This window comes from Pseudoliparis swirei, unplaced genomic scaffold, assembly GCF_029220125.1.
Source record: "Pseudoliparis swirei isolate HS2019 ecotype Mariana Trench unplaced genomic scaffold, NWPU_hadal_v1 hadal_25, whole genome shotgun sequence".
NCBI classification, from domain to species: Eukaryota; Metazoa; Chordata; class Actinopteri; order Perciformes; family Liparidae; genus Pseudoliparis; species Pseudoliparis swirei.
The window spans coordinates 950789-970135 of NW_026613261.1; the positions used below are offsets into that span (position 1 = coordinate 950789).

At 42.8% G+C, this 19347-nt stretch overlaps 2 protein-coding genes across 8 annotated transcripts in view; both read right to left on the minus strand.

The window, feature by feature from the left end:
- Positions 1-13984, minus strand: part of LOC130190914 (trans-Golgi network integral membrane protein 2-like) — a 24523-nt gene extending 10539 nt beyond the window's left edge. For 2 of the 7 annotated variants that reach the window (XM_056410525.1, XM_056410527.1), the window contains exons 1-23: positions 13590-13983; positions 13456-13503; positions 8749-8802; positions 8617-8679; positions 8507-8557; positions 7594-7653; positions 6871-6924; positions 6711-6782; positions 6563-6631; positions 6397-6468; positions 6231-6293; positions 6073-6144; positions 5620-5682; positions 5489-5548; positions 4995-5054; positions 4793-4855; positions 4024-4074; positions 3887-3937; positions 2424-2486; positions 1992-2048; positions 1869-1913; positions 709-756; positions 35-85 (exon numbers count right to left, since the gene is read on the minus strand). In XM_056410525.1, the coding sequence (XP_056266500.1) occupies positions 35-85; positions 709-756; positions 1869-1913; positions 1992-2048; positions 2424-2486; positions 3887-3937; positions 4024-4074; positions 4793-4855; positions 4995-5054; positions 5489-5548; positions 5620-5682; positions 6073-6144; positions 6231-6293; positions 6397-6468; positions 6563-6631; positions 6711-6782; positions 6871-6924; positions 7594-7653; positions 8507-8557; positions 8617-8679; positions 8749-8802; positions 13456-13503; positions 13590-13592 (1293 nt within the window). In that variant the 5' untranslated portion in view covers positions 13593-13983. Of the gene's footprint in view, positions 1-34; positions 86-708; positions 757-1868; positions 1914-1991; positions 2049-2423; positions 2487-3886; positions 3938-4023; positions 4075-4792; positions 4856-4994; positions 5055-5488; positions 5549-5619; positions 5683-6072; positions 6145-6230; positions 6294-6396; positions 6469-6562; positions 6632-6710; positions 6783-6870; positions 6925-7593; positions 7654-7836; positions 7957-8506; positions 8558-8616; positions 8680-8748; positions 8803-13455; positions 13504-13589 lie in introns of those variants that run through there. The other 5 variants (XM_056410526.1, XM_056410528.1, XM_056410530.1 and 2 more) reach the window with 5 other exon arrangements.
- Positions 13985-15736: 1752 nt separating this feature from the next.
- LOC130190916 (tripartite motif-containing protein 16-like) lies at positions 15737-18857 on the minus strand. Its single transcript, XM_056410537.1, has one exon. It carries the CDS (start codon positions 18662-18664, stop codon positions 16988-16990), a length of 1677 nt encoding a protein of 558 aa, XP_056266512.1. The 5' UTR covers positions 18665-18857; the 3' UTR covers positions 15737-16987.
- Between the last annotated feature and the right edge of the window lie 490 nt (positions 18858-19347).

Consider the following 19347-nt stretch of genomic DNA (forward strand, 5'->3'; position numbering starts at 1 on the left):
ATACAAAGAAGATGAAAGGAAGTGAAGTAAAAACCTCGGAGCGCGGCGTGAACGGGTTGAGACGCCTCGGCTTGATCGCCCCGACCTAGACGAGGAAACATGGTTCACTTCAACGTCTACAACTTCACTTCAACATCTACAAGTCCACTTCAACGTCTACAAGTTCACTTCAACGTCTACAAGTCCACTTCAACAAGTCCACTTCAACGTCTACAAGTTCACTTCAACAAGTTCACTTCAACGTCTACAAGTTCACTTCAACAAGTTCACTTCAACATCTACAAGTTCACTTCAACAAGTTCACTTCAACGTCTACAAGTTCACTTCAACAAGTTCACTTCAACATCTACAAGTTCACTTCAACGTCTACAAGTCCACTTCAACAAGTTCACTTCAACGTCTACAAGTTCACTTCAACAAGTTCACTTTAATGTCTACAAGTCCACTTCAACAAGTTCACTTCAACGTCTACAAGTTCACTTCAACGTCTACAAGTTCACTTCAACGTCTACAAGTTCTCCTAATAATAATAATAATAATAATAGTAATAACCATGGTGGGGACACAGGTTACTATGACATGAGAGAAGTAAACAGGAAGTAGAACATCCTGTTTTCACCTGCATGTGGAAGTAAAAGTGTGTGTGTGTGTGGCTTAATGATATTAATAATAATAATAATAATAATAACAACAACAATAATAACCGACCGCTGTCCTCCCTGCAGGCTTCCCCTCGTTGGAGCCGGACGGTCGTCTCTGCGGAAAATATAAATTTAAACATTTTAATAACCTCGAGCGACTTTAAGTGATTTTAGGTGATTTTAAGTGATTAAGTGATTTTAGGTGATTTTAAGTGATTTTAGGTGATTAAGTGCTGAAAACCAAAAGAATGTTGGATTATTTAATAATTAATATATTCTGACAGGGTTCGTTAGGCTTCCTCAGAACTCCATTTACTTTGGGTGAGAGGACTGGAAACAAGCTTTTAAATATAATAATAATAAAAACTATAATAATAATAATAAGTTATGTTTGTGAACAAAAACAAAAAATACTTAAGACAATATAATAATTGTAATGAAAAATAATAATTATGTTTCTAAACAAAATGTAAATACTTGGAATAATATAATTTAAAAGTTATGTTTGTAAAAAAATATAAGTTGTAAACAAAGAAATACAATTAATTGGAATAATACAATATTAATACAAAGTTAAGTTAATAATAATACCTGTAATAATAATAATAATTTTTAAAAGTGATGTTTGTAAACAAAAAGTAATAATACTTAGAATAATATAATAATAAGTTATGTTTGTAAACAAAGAAATACAATTAATTGGAATAATACAATATTAATGAAAAGTTAAGTTTGTAAAAAAATATATACTTGTAATAATATAATAATAAGTTATGTCTGTGAACAAAGAAATACAAATAATTGTAATCATATAATAATGAAAAGTTAAGTTTGTAAAAAAAGAAAAAATACTTGGAATAATATAATAATTTAGAAGTTATGTTTGTAAAAAAATAATACTTTGAATAATATAAGATTAGAAATCATAATTTTAAAGTTATGTTTGCAAACAAAAACATTAAAATACTTGGAATAATATAATTATAATAAATAATCATAGAATAATAATAATTTAAAGAAATGTTTGTTTTTAAATCTCTGCACAGAGCGTGGCTTTAAAAGGAGAGAAAGTTAAAGTTAAAGTTGAGAAGACACCGGTACACGGTGACTTTACAAGTTAAAGTTGAGAAGACACCGGTACACGGTGACTTTACAAGTCTAGAAACATCTGAATAAAGAACAGATTTAACTTCCAACGCTCTTCAAGGAGTCAGAACTCTACCGTACCGGGTTGTCCACAGCTCCTCCGTGTGTGGACGTCCTCTTCATGTCCTGGAGAGACATCACAGCTTCAGCAGCAACAACAACAACAACAACAACAACAACCGAGCAGTTTAACTGCTTGCAAACCTCTTCGGTTGGTCTGGATGGAACCACTGGAGTTTCACTTCTGTCCTTCCTCTGTCTCTACACACACACACACACACACAGATACACACACACACACACACATACACACACAGATACACAGACACACAGATACACAGACACGCACACATATACACAGACACACGCACAGACACACACACACACACAGATACACACATATACACACACACAAACAGATATACACAGAGATACACACACAACTTTTGTCAAAAATATCCTCTCTCCCAATCCTGCCTGCTCGCATTCAAACCTGTGTGTGTCTGTCTGTATCTCTGTGTGTGTGTGTGTATCTGTGTGTGTCTGTCTGTATCTCTGTGTGTGTGTGTGTCTGTATCTCTGTGTGTGTCTGTATCTCTGTGTGTATCTGTGTGTGTATGTGTGTGTGTGACTGACCGGGTGGGGCTTCTCGTTGTCCCTGATAGTTTCCGTGTCTTCGGCGTCTTTCTGAACGAGGACCTGAAGACAGGTGATTATTAATCTATTAGGTTTATCAGGTATGAAGACAGGTGATTATTATTCTATTAGGTTTATCAGGTATGAAGACAGGTGATTAAACTACAAAGTTTACTTTAATGCACAAAAGCTTTAGATTATAAAATGTATTGTTTCTATTGTTTTTCATGTATTTTTGTACTTTATGAGAGTCAATGTATCTTTGCAGTTTGGGCTAAAATAATTACCAAAAGAACTGTAACACGTTTTAAGAGTCTACCGCTTAGATTGTCATAACACACGTACTATATTGGGGGCGGCTGTAGCTCAGTGGGGTAAGGGGGTCGTCCTGCAACCCCGAGGTTGTCGGTTCCATCCCGGCTCTCCCCATTAGTTGCAAGTCGAAGTGTCCTTGAGCAAGGCACTGAACCCCCAGTTGCTTCCCGGGCGCATCACTGCAGCCCACTGCGCCTTAACAACTAAGGATGGGTTAAATGCAGAGAACTAATTTCCCCTTGGGGATTAATATAGTATATATCTGTATCTGTATAATATATATATATTATATCAATATTCTGACTAAAAGTTTGTTCAGGGTTCCTCAGAACTGCATTTATTTTAGGTGAGAGGACTAAAACAAGCTTTAAAATATAATAATAATAATAATAATAATAATAATAATAATAATAATAATGAAAAGTTCTGTTTGTAAACAACATTTTAAAATACTTGGAATAATGTAATAATTTATCAAAGTAAGTTATGTTTGTAAACAAAAAATAAAAATACTTGGAATAATATATTAATAATAAGTTCAATATTAAATATAAAAAATCGAATAAAAATAATAATAATAAAAAAAGATTAATAATAAATATAATACAAATAAAATAATGTAATAATTTTTTTTAATTATGTTTGTAAAAAAATATATACTTTGAATAATATAATAACAATTCTAAGTTATGTTTGTAAATTAAAATGAAAGTACAGCTAACCGAAGGTTTGGTCTGGCCCAGTGGCGTGGAGGCTCTTGTTGGGGCCTGTGAAGATGAAGATCATCCCCTCTTCCCTCTTCGGTCCCCTCAGTGAGCTTTTAAAAAATACCTCTAATACTTATAATCACCAGTTGTCGAGCGGTTCCCTGTGACGCGAGCTAAAGGCTCGAGGGAACAAGACCGGGCAAGACCAGGTGGTCCAGGAGGAAGAACAGCCTCTCTTGCTCCGAGTGTCTCACACACACACTGACACCAACGTGGTGGTGGGAGCGAGACGCTGCATCACTGTGAGAGTGTGTGAGTGTGTGTGTGTGTGTGTGTGTGTGTGTGTGAGTGTGTGTGTGAGTGTGGGCTACACGTCAGCAGATAAATGTCACACACAGGTTCCCCAGACTAAATAACAGGAACCATTAAAAGTCAAAGCACCGTCTTGTTGCCGGGCGGATCCTCATCGTCGGAGCTCGTCTGCTTCTCGTGCTGCAAGGAGGCAGAAAGAAACATTTTATTCTAAAGAAATCAATCAATACATCCAGAGATCAAAGAAGAGGAAGAACCTCCCTTACTTTGTTTGATCGGAACGGGTTCATCTTCCCCATCGCCTCGGCAAACGTACTCTGAGGAAACACACGCAAAACAAATAGAAATACTTGTAATAGAATATTTTTAAGTTATGTTTGTAAACCCCAAAAAATTAAAATATTTTAAATTTATATTTAAAGTTGTTTGTAAACAAAAAAAATAAAATACTTGACTTTAAAAAAAAAGTTGTTTGTAAACCCCCAAAAAACAAAACTACTTGGAATATATATACATTTCTAATTATGTTTATAAACCCAAATAAAAAAATGTTTAAGTTATGTTTGTAAACCCCAAAAATAAAAATACTTGGAAAACATATTTTTTAAAGTTATGATTGTAAACCAAAAAACAAAAATGCTTGACATTATTTAAGTTATGTTTGTAAACAACAAATTAAATACTTGAAATATAATATTTTTTTAAGTAAACAAAAAAAATAGACATTTATTTTAAAGTTATGTTTGCAAACCAAAAAATAAAAATACTTGGAACATAATTTGTTTTAAAGTTTTTTGTAAACAAAAAAATACAAATACAAAAAAATAAAAATACTTTGAATTATATAATAATAATAAGTTATGTTTGTACACAAAAACATACTTGGAATAATTTTATAATAATTTAAAATAAGTTATCTTTGTAAAAAAAGAAATACATGGAATAATATAATACAAATATTTTTCTCCATTAAAAAATAAAAGGAAATTTAATTAAAGATTGAAAACTTTTTTCCCAAAAAGCATCCAACCAAACCTGTTTGTGTCCGGGCCGGCTCTCTCCATCGTCCGGGAGCTCGTCGCTGTCAGAGATCTTCTCCTGCAGACAGAGGATATTGACGCAGTTTTTCAGAGAGCAGTTTCAGTTGCAAAAACAACAAGAATTTTACAATCTTCTGGATGTGTCGTCCGGCGCTGAGACTCTGCCCGGCGCGCGGCGGCCGGTTCAAATCCCTCACCTTGGAGGACTTGTCCGCGAGGCGGTCGGTGGAGAGTTTACTGTCCGCGGACAGATCGTCCTGAACCGGAAGAAAACACCCCGGAAATATGAAATGAAAATGGTAAAAACTTTAGGGTCACGCAGAAATGTCCTTATTGTTCAAAGCAGTTTTATCAATGAAGATAATAAATGAATCATAACTCTCTCCATAGTTAATGTGTAGATGACTATTCTCTGGTGTTAATGAAGTCTCTCCAGAGGTGTGTAGAGGCCCATCTCCAGTGTTCTAGTGGTACATTGTGTTATCGCCTTAGAAGACTAGCGGAGGGGTAGAAAACCCTGTAAACCCTTTTAATGTGAGAGCAGCTGAAAACAGTTATGCTGCTGAGAGAAGCTATAAAACTGGCCTTCCTTAGAGCCACAAGAAGAACTACATTAATATTTACTATAAACATCATTATTCATAACCTCGTCAAACTTCTGATGTCTTCGGCCTGAACGTTCCCGTCTTACCTGAGACTGATGTCGAGCACCTTTCTTTTTGAACACGCCCCCAAAGAGTCCTCCTTTCTCCTGAGCGGAAACCACACGGAGCATTTAGTGTCGGCGCGTCGTCTCCAACCGTCACGTGGAGCGGACCTCACCTTGGCGCCCTCGGACGGATCGCCATCGCTCCCCGAGGGCTCGCCGGCTTCAGACAGGCCGTCCTGAAGGGGGGGGGGGGGGGCAAAGGCAGCCAATCAATATCGACCCGTGTCCAGGGCCGCGGGTCAGATTCAAAGAGAGGGGAGGGGGGGGGGCATCCATTTATAATATATAAAATAATATATATTAATGCAAAGAATAGAGAGATGTCCATAGTTATTGTATTCGCTCGATGGAGATGGTTTCTATCTGTTATTCCCTTTATATAATATATATATATTATAAATAATATATATGTATATCTGTATTATATATAATATATATATATATCTGTATTATATATAATATATAGATAAACATATATATCCACTACCTGACCCTAACATCGGCCTCCTGACCCCGTGTCCGTGTCCCAATAATTCATAAATGTGGTGTAATGGCGAGAAGAGGACCTGGGACTGCGTCCTCGCTCCCAAAGCCTTCGGGGTCTTCCTAAACATCCCGCCGAACACCCCGCCGCTCTCCTGGGGAGGAAATCAACCAGAAAGAAATTAGACATTTTAATTAAAGTTTGAAAACCCCGCCAAAAATGTCAAATAAAAAACCCCACCTTGGTGTTGCTCGTCACGGAGAGGCTGTCTTTGCTGCTCGAGAGCTCGGCGGATAAATCCTCCTGGAGGACAGACACACACGTCCCCGACCGGTTACTATTGTTGTTATTGTTATTATTATTATTGTTATTATTATTGAGAACATGTGAGACGCTCAGCTCTCACCTGGGACTGCGTCCTCGCCCCGTAAGCCTTCGGGGACTTCCTAAACATCCCGCCGAACCCCCCGCCGCTCTCCTGGAGGAGGTAAAGAAAGAAAAAAAGAAAAAAAAGTAAATTATAAAAAATGATGACCCCCCCCCTCCCCCAAAATTAAAAGCCAACCCCTCGCCTTGGGGTTGCTGTTCAGGGACCGGCTGTCGGCGCTGCCTGAGGGCTCTCCGGCGGCGGACACGTCCTCCTGAAGGACAGACACAGCCTCCAGGTCACCGCCGCCATCCCATAATAATGCACCACACGATGAGACGCTCAGCTCTCACCTGGGACTGCGTCCTCGCCCCGTAAGCCTTCGGGGACTTCCTAAACATCCCGCCGAACACCCCGCCGCTCTCCTGGAGGAGGAAACGAGGACTTGAGTTCATCACGTCTGCTCCTCCGGGTCCTAGTGCCCCCCCCCGGTGGTCCGATGAGGACCCTCACGTTTACGGAGAGGCTGTCTTTGCTGCCCGAGAGCTCGGCGGCGGACACGTCCTCCTGAGGGACAGACACACAGGTTCAGACACGCGTTGGGTCCACGACTTCAAACCCAGAGTTGTGAAACATGGGAGAAAACATGAAAAACACGAAAAACATGAAAAAGTTGAAAATCATGACAAACGTGAAAATCGTGAAAAACATGAAAAATATGAAAATCAGGAAAATCAGGAAAAATATGAAAATCATGAAAATCGTGAAAAACATAAATCGTGAAAATCGAGGAAAACATGAAAAACACGAAAATCATGAAAAATACGATAATCATGAAAAATATGAAAATCGTGAAAAACATCAAGACATGAAAAACATGAAACACGTCGTATTTAAACTAACAAAGAAGATAAAAGAATAAAACATTTATGTCTTTTCAGTTACGGTGCGTTCACTTGCAGCGCGGAAAATAGAGCGTATGGCAGCTTATATTTAGAGCGTCTTTCTTTTAAAAGCATATTAATGATTAAAAACTCTGCGTGAATTAACATATGAATATAACACGTTAACATTTACATGACTTTAATAACTTTGGGGATTTTTTCCCCCAGGCCTTTAAAAAAATACATTTTAAAATGTGAGGACTTTTTTTCCAGGTTTTCCATAAACTCTGAAAACATCCCAGATTATTAATATTGTCATCTTCTAATAAAAGTGAGACAATGTGAGACTCACCTGCGACCTGGCTCCGTGAGGCTTCTTTTTGAACATGCCGCTGAACACCCCTCCCTTCTCCTGGGGGGGAATAAAATCCAGTAGTTTTGTTTTCTGATGCCGCAGCCGGCGGGAGGGAGGGAGGGAGGGGCCACAGCAGTTCTTCCAAAATTGCTGATGCATGCAGGTTCAAGCATGCGCTTCCAAACAGACACAATAACAACAACAACCACAACAACAACAACACACCCTTCTCACACTCACCGGCCAATGAGGCGACCGCGACACACCTATTGTGAAAAACATCACCGTCACCAGTTCACACTGAGGAACAACTCGACCTGCTCTTTAGAGAAGTGTTCGACTGCAGTGGGGGCGACCATCGGATTTGAGATTATATATATATATATATATATAAATAAACTGAATATATGTATATATATATATATATATGTATATATATATAGACATGTATATATTAAATATATTTCTTTATTTATAAATAAATCTATATATAAATAATAAAAATCTCTTTCTCGATGAATAAATCATCAAATACATATTTAACATTTATATATAAATATATAAACACATATAAATTAAATATATAAATTTAATATGTATATATGTATAAATATATTAAAGAAACATATTTACAATATATATATATATTAAAAAATAGAAATAAATACATACATATATATATTAAATAAATATATCTAGTATATATATATATATAATAGTTTAAAAGCATTCGTACATTGGTACTTTACTTCTGTTTTCTTTGTTTTGTGTGAGCTCACATAAACAAAGGTGTATTAGTGTTATGTGATTGTAGTTTCACCTTGTATAAAATACTGTATTTAATGTTAATATATTCTCAGTGTGTGTTTCTTCTTCTCCAGAAAGCAGAACACACACATGAAGCCCTCACCTTCGCTGTGTGACCGTCGGTGCTGGCCCTGAACTCAGCGTCCAGGAGATCCTGAAAGCATCACAAGATTATTCCTGAGGTCACTGAGGGGGGGGGGCTGCAGGACTCACCTGAGACGACCTGCGCTCACGGCCTGGGGAGGGGCGCTGCAGACGCCCGGACAACACGCCGGCCTGGACAAGACACAAGAGGGTTAGAAGGAGGAGGAGGAAGAGGAAGAGGAGGAGGAGGAGGAGACTGACCTTGGAGGACTGGCTCTCCGTCAAGTCGTCACTGCTGACAGACAGTCCAGGGTTCTGTATGGAACCACACACACACACACACACACATTATTACTTTAAATTCTGACTAAAATACATTTAAAACATTAACTTTATTAAATCATAAACACACCTCCGCTTCAGATTTGGTGGATTTTTTGAACATAACATCAGCTGGAAAGAAAGGAGAACCCTCTTCAGGAGGACGAGTAGCCGGCTCACGTTAACTTAAAGGATGAAGAACCCTCTTCAGGAGGACGAGTAGCCGGCTAACGTTAACTTAAAGGATGAAGACCCTCTTCAGGAGGACGAGTAGCCGGCTAACGTTAACTTAAAGGATGAAGAACCCTCTTCAGGAGGACGAGTAGCCGGCTAACGTTAACTTAAAGGATGAAGACCCTCTTCAGGAGGACGAGTAGCCGGCTAACGTTAACTTAAAGGATGAAGAACCCTCTTCAGGAGGACGAGTAGCCGGCTAATGTTAACTTAAAGGATGAAGAACCCTCTACAGGAGGACGAGTAGCCGGCTCACGTTAACTTAAAGGATGAAGAACCCTCTTCAGGAGGACGAGTAGCCGGCTCACGTTAACTTAAAGGATGAAGAACCCTCTTCAGGAGGACGAGTAGCCGGCTCACATTAACTTAAAGGATGAAGAACCCTCTTCAGGAGGACGAGTAGCCGGCTCACGTTAACTTAAAGGATGAAGAACCCTCTTCAGGAGGACGAGTAGCCGGCTCACGTTAACTTAAAGGATGAAGAACCCTCTTCAGGAGGACGAGTAGCCGGCTCACGTTAACTTAAAGGATGAAGAACCCTCTTCAGGAGGACGATAGCCGGCTCACGTTAACTAAAGGATGAAGGACCCTCGTCAGGAGGACGAGTAGCCGACTCACGTTAACTTAAAGGATGAAGAACCCTCTTCAGGAGGACGAGTAGCCGGCTCACGTTAACTTAAAGGATGAAGAACCCTCTTCAGGAGGACGAGTAGCCGGCTCACGTTAACTTAAAGGATGAAGAACCCTCTACAGGAGGACGAGTAGCCGGCTCACGTTAACTTAAAGGATGAAGAACCCTCTTCAGGAGGACGAGTAGCCGGCTCACGTTAACTTAAAGGATGAAGAACCCTCTACAGGAGGACGAGTAGCCGGCTCACGTTAACTTAAAGGATGAAGAACCCTCTTCAGGAGGACGAGTAGCCGGCTCACGTTAACTTAAAGGATGAAGAACCCTCTTCAGGAGGACGAGTAGCCGGCTAACGTTAACTTAAAGGATGAAGAACCCTCTTCAGGAGGACGAGTAGCCGGCTCACGTTAACTTAAAGGATGAAGAACCCTCTTCAGGAGGACGAGTAGCCGGCTCACGTTAACTTAAAGGATGAAGAACCCTCTTCAGGAGGACGAGTAGCCGGCTAACGTTAACTTAAAGGATGAAGAACCCTCTTCAGGAGGACGAGTAGCCGGCTCACGTTAACTTAAAGGATGAAGAACCCTCTTCAGGAGGACGAGTAGCCGGCTAACGTTAACTTAAAGGATGAAGAACCCTCTACAGGAGGACGAGTAGCCGGCTCACGTTAACTTAAAGGATGAAGAACCCTCTTCAGGAGGACGAGTAGCCGGCTAACGTTAACTTAAAGGATGAAGAACCCTCTACAGGAGGACGAGTAGCCGGCTAACGTTAACTTAAAGGATGAAGAACCCTCTTCAGGAGGACGAGTAGCCGGCTAACGTTAACTTAAAGGATGAAGAACCCTCTTCAGGAGGACGAGTAGCCGGCTCACGTTAACTTAAAGGATGAAGAACCCTCTTCAGGAGGACGAGTAGCCGGCTAACGTTAACTTAAAGGATGAAGAACCCTCTTCAGGAGGACGAGTAGCCGGCTCACGTTAACTTAAAGGATGAAGAACCCTCTTCAGGAGGACGAGTAGCCGCTCACGTTAACTTAAAGGATGAAGAACCTCTTCAGGAGGACGAGTAGCCGGCTCACATTAACTTAAAGGATGAAGAACCCTCTACAGGAGGACGAGTAGCCGGCTAACGTTAACTTAAAGGATGAAGAACCCTCTTCAGGAGGACGAGTAGCCGGCTCATGTTAACTTAAAGGATGAAGAACCCTCTACAGGAGGACGAGTAGCCGGCTCACGTTAACTTAAAGGATGAAGAACCCTCTTCAGGAGGACGAGTAGCCGCTAACGTTAACTTAAAGGATGAAGAACCCTCTTCAGGAGGACGAGTAGCCGACTAACGTTAACTTAAAGGATGAAGAACCCTCTTCAGGAGGACGAGTAGCCGGCTCACGTTAACTTAAAGGATGAAGAACCCTCTTCAGGAGGACGAGTAGCCGGCTAACGTTAACTTAAAGGATGAAGAACCCTCTTCAGGAGGACGAGTAGCCGGCTAACGTTAACTTAAAGGATGAAGAACCCTCTTCAGGAGGACGAGTAGCCGGCTCATGTTAACTTAAAGGATGAAGAACCCTCTTCAGGAGGACGAGTAGCCGGCTAACGTTAACTTAAAGGATGAAGAACCCTCTTCAGGAGGACGAGTAGCCGGCTCATGTTAACTTAAAGGATGAAGAACCCTCTTCAGGAGGACGAGTAGCCGGCTCACGTTAACTTAAAGGATGAAGAACCCTCTTCAGGAGGACGAGTAGCCGGCTAACGTTAACTTAAAGGATGAAGAACCCTCTTCAGGAGGACGAGTAGCCGGCTCACGTTAACTTAAAGGATGAAGAACCCTCTTCAGGAGGACGAGTAGCTGGCTCACGTTAACTTAAAGGATGAAGAACCCTCTTCAGGAGGACGAGTAGCCGGCTCACGTTAACTTAAAGGATGAAGAACCCTCTTCAGGAGGACGAGTAGCCGGCTCACGTTAACTTAAAGGATGAAGAACCCTCTTCAGGAGGACGAGTAGCCGGCTCACGTTAACTTAAAGGATGAAGAACCCTCTTCAGGAGGACGAGTAGCCGGCTCATGTTAACTTAAAGGATGAAGAACCCTCTTCAGGAGGACGAGTAGCCGGCTCACGTTAACTTAAAGGATGAAGAACCCTCTTCAGGAGGACGAGTAGCCGCTCATGTTAACTTAAAGGATGAAGAACCCTCTTCAGGAGGACGAGTAGCCGCTCACGTTAACTTAAAGGATGAAGAACCCTCTTCAGGAGGACGAGTAGCCGCTAACGTTAACTTAAAGCATGAAGCACCCTCTTCAGGAGGACGAGTAGCCGCTCACGTTAACTTAAAGGATGAAGAACCCTCTTCAGGAGGACGAGTAGCCGGCTCACGTTAACTTAAAGGATGAAGAACCCTCTTCAGGAGGACGAGTAGCCGGCTCACATTAACTTAAAGGATGAAGAACCCTCTTCAGGAGGACGAGTAGCCGGCTAACGTTAACTTAAAGGATGAAGAACCCTCTTCAGGAGGACGAGTAGCCGGCTCACGTTAACTTAAAGGATGAAGAACCCTCTTCAGGAGGACGAGTAGCCGGCTAACGTTAACTTAAAGGATGAAGAACCCTCTTCAGGAGGACGAGTAGCCGGCTAACGTTAACTTAAAGGATGAAGAACCCTCTTCAGGAGGACGAGTAGCCGGCTAACGTTAACTTAAAGGATGAAGAACCCTCTTCAGGAGGACGAGTAGCCGGCTCACGTTAACTTAAAGGATGAAGAACCCTCTACAGGAGGACGAGTAGCCGGCTAACGTTAACTTAAAGGATGAAGAACCCTCTTCAGGAGGATGAGTAGCCGGCTAACGTTAACTTAAAGGATGAAGAACCCTCTTCAGCAGGACGAGTAGCCGGCTCACGTTAACTTAAAGGATGAAGAACCCTCTTCAGGAGGACGAGTAGCCGGCTCACATTAACTTAAAGGATGAAGAACCCTCTTCAGGAGGACGAGTAGCCGGCTAACGTTAACTTAAAGGATGAAGAACCCTCTTCAGGAGGACGAGTAGCCGGCTAACGTTAACTTAAAGGATGAAGAACCCTCTTCAGGAGGACGAGTAGCCGGCTAACGTTAACTTAAAGGATGAAGAACCCTCTACAGGAGGACGAGTAGCCGGCTCACGTTAACTTAAAGGATGAAGAACCCTCTACAGGAGGACGAGTAGCCGGCTAACGTTAACTTAAAGGATGAAGAACCCTCTACAGGAGGACGAGTAGCCGGCTAACGTTAACTTAAAGGATGAAGAACCCTCTTCAGGAGGACGAGTAGCCGGCTCATGTTAACTTAAAGGATGAAGAACCCTCTTCAGGAGGACGAGTAGCCGGCTAACGTTAACTTAAAGGATGAAGAACCCTCTTCAGGAGGACGAGTAGCCGGCTAACGTTAACTTAAAGGATGAAGAACCCTCTTCAGGAGGACGAGTAGCCGGCTAACGTTAACTTAAAGGATGAAGAACCCTCTTCAGGAGGACGAGTAGCCGGCTAACGTTAACTTAAAGGATGAAGAACCCTCTACAGGAGGACGCGTAGCCGGCTAACGTTAACTTAAAGGATGAAGAACCCTCTTCTGTCTGTGTGTGTAGTAGCCTACTAGTGTGTGGTACTCGTGTGTGGTAGGCCTACTAGTATTAGTGTGTAGTACTCGTGTGTGGTACTAGTACTAGTATTAGTACTAGTAGAACACGACTTGGACCCCTTCAGTCACGTGGGTCGAGGTCACCCAGAGGTCAAACACAGTAAAAACGTCACTCACAGCCACGCCCCCTTCGTCACAGTCCAGATCCAGATCCGCGTATCGATCCTGTCCAACAGAAGTCCATCACGTGACAAGACACGAGACACCAGGAACGAGCCCTGAACGCCACACCACCAGGTCACGTGACTCACCATGTCTGCCCTTGTTGACGTTTCGGTTGTTCAACGTTGACTTGATGTTTCTTTCGGCTCCCCGCGTTGTTTTCACTCACCCTGGGAAGATGCGTTCAGGGTCCGACAGCCGCCTCTCCTCCTCAGGGACAACCTCGATAACAACAAGAAGAAGAAGGAGGAGAAGAAGAAACACCCACCGGGCTGAAGAGTCGAGGCTTCTTCCACGAGCGCACCGCGACGGGGAGATGACGTCACTGGAACCGGTGCGTCCCGTTTGTTGTCCTCTTCTGTGTGTTACCTGCGTTGGTCGACCAGGTGAGGGCGTCTCGGCGTGGCGCTGCGTTCAAATGCAGCTCGGAACATTGCTTCACACACACACACACACTTGTGGCGCCGACTCCCAGCGCGGTGCTTCTGCTGGCCCTTCTTTCAACACCAGTTTGGCTTCTTCCGAGTCCCTGAACGTTGCATATGTCATTCTCCACCTCACACAGCTCCTTTAGGAGTTTAACCCCATGAGAGGGTTGTTGTGTTGGGATTTGCCTGTTTTTGTGAAAGCTTTATCAGTCTTGATGTATGCATTTATATTGAAATGTTAAAAGGAAGTGCACTTTTATTTTATGTTGAAATGCAAACTGTCCGGATGGACAGATGCACATTTTATTTAAAGTGTAATAAAAGACAAGGTGCTGATAGTTCACGAGTTTTAATTCATGTTTATTCACCTAAAGAGAGAAAATAAAGAAGTTTCACCAGCAGTCAGTTTCACGCCAATTCATAAGTTTGTTGTTGTTGTGTATTTTATTCAGTCATTGTAATACAATACCATATTATTCTATATAATATACAAAACACAAACACTGAAAAAGTAGAAGCAAAACATGCTTATATATTCCTATCCTAAATTATGATAATGTTTGCATTTCAACGTAAAATAAAAGTGCGCTTTCTTTTAACCTTTCAAAATAAAGGTCTGATTTTGTCGTGAATGTGATGTCATAATTCACCCTTGTTCTTGGTGTGGTTCTATACACAGTTGTTTGAGTAATGACTCACACACATCGGTGTGACTGTCCCTTTAAGTGTCTGTTGCTGTTTGTGACGTGGAGCCCCATGCGGTTTGTTTTCTGGGCAGCGCCATCTTGTTTCATTGTGTGATGTCAAATAAACGAGACACACACTTGTGCTCAACTTGAGGAATTGCCTTTTGCGTTTTAATGCAACTTCCACAATTTAACCATAAAGAGGAAGTAGATCAAAACGTCTATAAATGATTCAAACATTACAAAATAAAAGGCCTACATCAAAACCAATAAGGCAGATACGTGGAATATGCCGACTACCAACTCTTCATCCACTCCCTCATCTTCATTGTGTTGTTCCTGTGTTTTAATTAGTGTCTAATGATTCCTTCTGGTCACATGACATCTATGACACCTGTCCATCCTGGAGAGGGATCCTCCTCTGTTCTCTCCTCAAGGGGTCTGACCTTGTTTCCCCTGAAGGGTTGTTTGGGAGTCGTTCCTGATCCGACGTGAGGTCAAAGGTCAAAGGTCAAAGGTCAGGGATGTCTCTGTGTTCAGATTGTAAAGCATTCTGAGGGGAATTTGTACACTCCATCCTGGCGATCAGGAGGAGGGCGCCCCCTGGTGGCGAGCTCCACCTTCACACTTCACTGAGCCTTCAGCGGCTTGAAACCACGAGACGTTTAAAGTGATGACGTCAGTCTGCTCACAGGAGCCCCCCCCCCCCCTGTAACACGGATGCTGCACAGGATAAAAGCACAGGATATAAAGGTGATCGTGTGTCTTTCAAGCCGTCAGGGGCCGCATAGAATGACGTGGTGGGCCGCATTCGGCCCGCGGGCCTTGTGTTGGACACCCGTGTTCTAGAGGAACGTTGAAAGCTCAGAGACGGACCGACACATGTTCTCTGTGACCAACAGGAACTCTGGACTTTGTGCTGTTTCAGGAGGAAAACCTCAACGTAAAGTTATTCTGTTATTAGTTTCATATTTCATACATTAGCTTCGTATGAAACCCTGAAAATAAGACGGGAAGAAAGAACTTTGTTCATTCTTGAATCAGGAAATACTTCATTCATCACGGGAGCCTGTTCAGCGAGTTGGAGCACAAGCTCAGTGATGGAGAAGAAGAATGAAAGAGTTCCTTATTGATTATGATCCTTTATTATAGAAGACAACACAGTGCGTCATGTGTCTGTTGATTCAGACAACAACAACAACATTTAGTCTCTTATGAATGAACACAAATGTATGAAGAGAAGAACAAGGTACCCCGATAAAGAAGCTCTGGTTCTCTCTGGAAGACCCATGCAGAGCGTGAAGTTAAAGGAGTGATCTGCCAGGTCCGAGTGCTGGAAACAGTTCTGGATTCAGAGTTATAGTCAAAGTTATTTCATCAAAGAATAAGGATCACAAAGCTCAATATCTGTCCCGGCCGGGCGCCTCACGCTTCAACGAGTCCACAGGCCGAAGAGACGATGCCTTCAGGTGACCGTCTGTCGTATTCACACAAGAGGACATGTGCCGAGCCTCACAACTCCTACGGTCGTGAAGGCATCGTGTCACTGGACTGAGAGCCAATCATTGGTCAGTATGTTGGTCACATGCATAGAACCTTACATTTCACAGCATGCTATTGGCTAACCCCTACAGGAGGCGGGCTAATCGTATCGACTACACAGCAATGCTTCTCCCACTAGCATACTTCATAGACAGTCCTTCACAATAAGAGTTTTCTAAATAAAATGTCTGCTTCCGGGTTAAAACAGCTGTTCTGACGATCTCTAGTAGAAACTCCCATTCTGACTCCGCCTCCCAACGTCAAGACATGTCATTCATACTCACGTCATGCCACAGTTATAATAAGCTAAACACATCTTACAGTTACAAGAATAATATAATAATCACATTTACAGTGACTTTCTACGACGTTTTCATAAGACATTCTTTTGAATATCCTTCATAAAATCCTTTATTGATTGTCCGAGCTTTCTTATGTATTAACTTCAAACCAAAGACTTTCTTACCTTCATGTATATATAAAAACATTACAACTCTACAAGAGGATAGAAACTTACATTAAAGAACACATGAAGAACAATATTCATCAAACACGTCGAGCTCAGAGCATTTCACATTTCCCTGCAAATAAATCTGAGTTCAGGTAAACAAAGAGCATCATGAGCAGTGAGAGCCTCATGACTCAACACAGGAAGGAGCGCCACCTACAGGAACTCAGACGCCTACGCAACAATAAGGAGACGCACAAGTCCCGCCCACAAGGTTTGATTGACAGGTGAAGAGAAGTCTGCTCAGAGACGATGATGGAAACAAAATAAGTTTAAGACTTAAAACACAGACTTTAACCAGATGTCCCTGAACTCACTTCTGTCTAGTTGAGTTTACTGAACTCAGCAGTGACTCCATAATAATCAAACCCAAGTCCAGCATAGAGAGGCTGAGTGAATGTGGTCTGGACTCTGTGGAGGAGAGTCATGGTGTCAGAGACGCTGTAGAAGGACAGAACACCTGCTCTGTGATCCAGGTACACTCCGAATCTGGAGGCCTGAGGACCAGAGACGGGGGTTTGGACTTTGTTGTACCAAAAGGTATAAATGTTATTGTGACCATGTAACGCCCAAGAGTTGTTATTGTATCCAAACGTACATTCATCCCTGTTCCCTGTTCTGATGATGTTCTTGTATGAGACGACTACATAAACTCCTCTTGCTCTCCACTCCACCTCCCAGTAACAACGTCCAGTCAGACTCTCTCTACTCAGGACCTGACACCTTGTAGTGAACCTGTCTGAGTGACTAGAATAAGACTGAACTTCTCTCATTAATGTTGTTTTTCTGTTCCCATCAGATAATAACAGCTTTGTGTTTACTGTGTTTGGATCCAGAGTGATGTCACATGAATACCTTAAGAATCCAGCTCTGGTCTCGGGCTCTGCTTGTGAAGGAGACAGTAAAACGTCCACTTCAGTCACTGCCAGTGAGACGTTTGTCCACTTGTCCCCCAGAACGTCCTGTAGTTTATCTCTGACTTCTGACACAGCCGTCACGTCCTCAAAGTGTCTCAGAGGACGGATATCGATGCCGGACGAGTGTGTAGACTCAGCGCGTGGTGACAGTGAGGGGTAGTGGAGGAGAAACTGCTTGAGATCCTCTGTGTGTGACAGCAGCTTCAGCTCAGCCTCGTTCCTCTTCAGCTCAGTGATCTCCTGCTCCAGCTTCTCCTGAAGCTCTTGGACTCGACTCACTTCAGTTCTCTGCCGGGATCTGACCTGCTGCTTCACGTCAGAGCTTCTGTTCTCCATGAGCCGGATCAGCTCAGTGAAGATCTTCTCACTGTCCTCCACTGTTTTATCAGCAGAGAGGTTGAGGGCCTCCACCTCCTGATGGAGCAGCTTCAGGTCTTTCTCTCGGTTCTGGATTCTCTGCTGGATGTTGAGTCGACTCCCCTCCAGCTCTCTCTGCCTCTCGGTCCTTTCTGCTGCAGCTGAGACTGTGTCGTGGCCTTTATGTTCATCCATTAAGCAGAGGTAACAGATACACTGCTGATCAGTACGGCAGAACATCTTCATCACCTCGTCGTGACGAGAGCAGATGTTCTCCTGGAGCCGGTTGGAGGGCTCCACCAGCTTGTGTTTCTCATATGCAGGTGCATCATAATGAGGCTGGAGGTGTTTCTCACATAAGGAGACCACACATTGCAGACAGGACTTGAAGGCCTTCAGTCTCCTCCCAGTGCAGACATCACAGGCCACATCTCCAGCTCCAGCATAGCAGTGGTCAGCAGGAGCAGCTTGGAGTCCAGTCTTCTTCAGCTGCTCCACTAGAGCTGCCAACATGGTGCTCTTCAGCAGGACAGGCCTCAGTGCGAAGGTCTGCCTACACTGAGGGCAGCTGAGGAGTTTCTTCCCCTCCTCTTCCTCCCAGTGGGCTGTAATACAGTTCATGCAGTAGCTGTGTCCACAGGAAGTAGTCACCGGATCCCTCAGGAGCTCCAGACAGATGGAACAAGAGAAGGTTTCCCGATCCAGCTGAACTCCGTTCTGCTCCATTTCACCTCTCAGGAGCAACGAGTGTCTGAGTTTCACTTCCTCAGAAGAGCTTTGACTTCTGATGTGAACAACATGTGACGTTCAGTGAACCGGGCGTGTCAGCTCTATTGCTTCACCACCATGTTGGTCGCACCCATCTTTAGAAATGTTGATCTGAAGGGGAGGGAACCAGGAAGTGTGTGGACAGAGTGCAGCCGTCTGTGTTTGAGAGCAGGAGGAAGAGGGAGGGGCTTATCAAGCTCTACTTCATTCCTGGAGGAGCTGAAAGGGAGTGAACAAACAGAAATAGGAAAATTAAACTAATGTTTGATTTGAAACATTCAGGATGAAGAACACTGTTCTGTTCAGGAGGGTAGCAGGTTCACTGAAATCAGAATAAAGTGCAACTACAACTCTTTGTTCCAGAGTTCATTGAGTCAGAAGGTTCAACTCGACATGGAACGAGAGGAACGACTGGGAGTGACATGGTTCATGATACAAGTCAAACTATTGCCACCAGAACATGTGTTGTTGTTGTTGTCAACATATCTCATCAACAAACAACCAATGAATCCTACTCACTTTGAACGCAACACGATGTGGGCTCTGATCTTTGTGAGTGAGAAAGAACACTTTAGTGTGTGTGTGTGTGTGTGTGTGGTACTAGTACTATACACTAGTCCTGTTATTGGACTTCTGTGCGA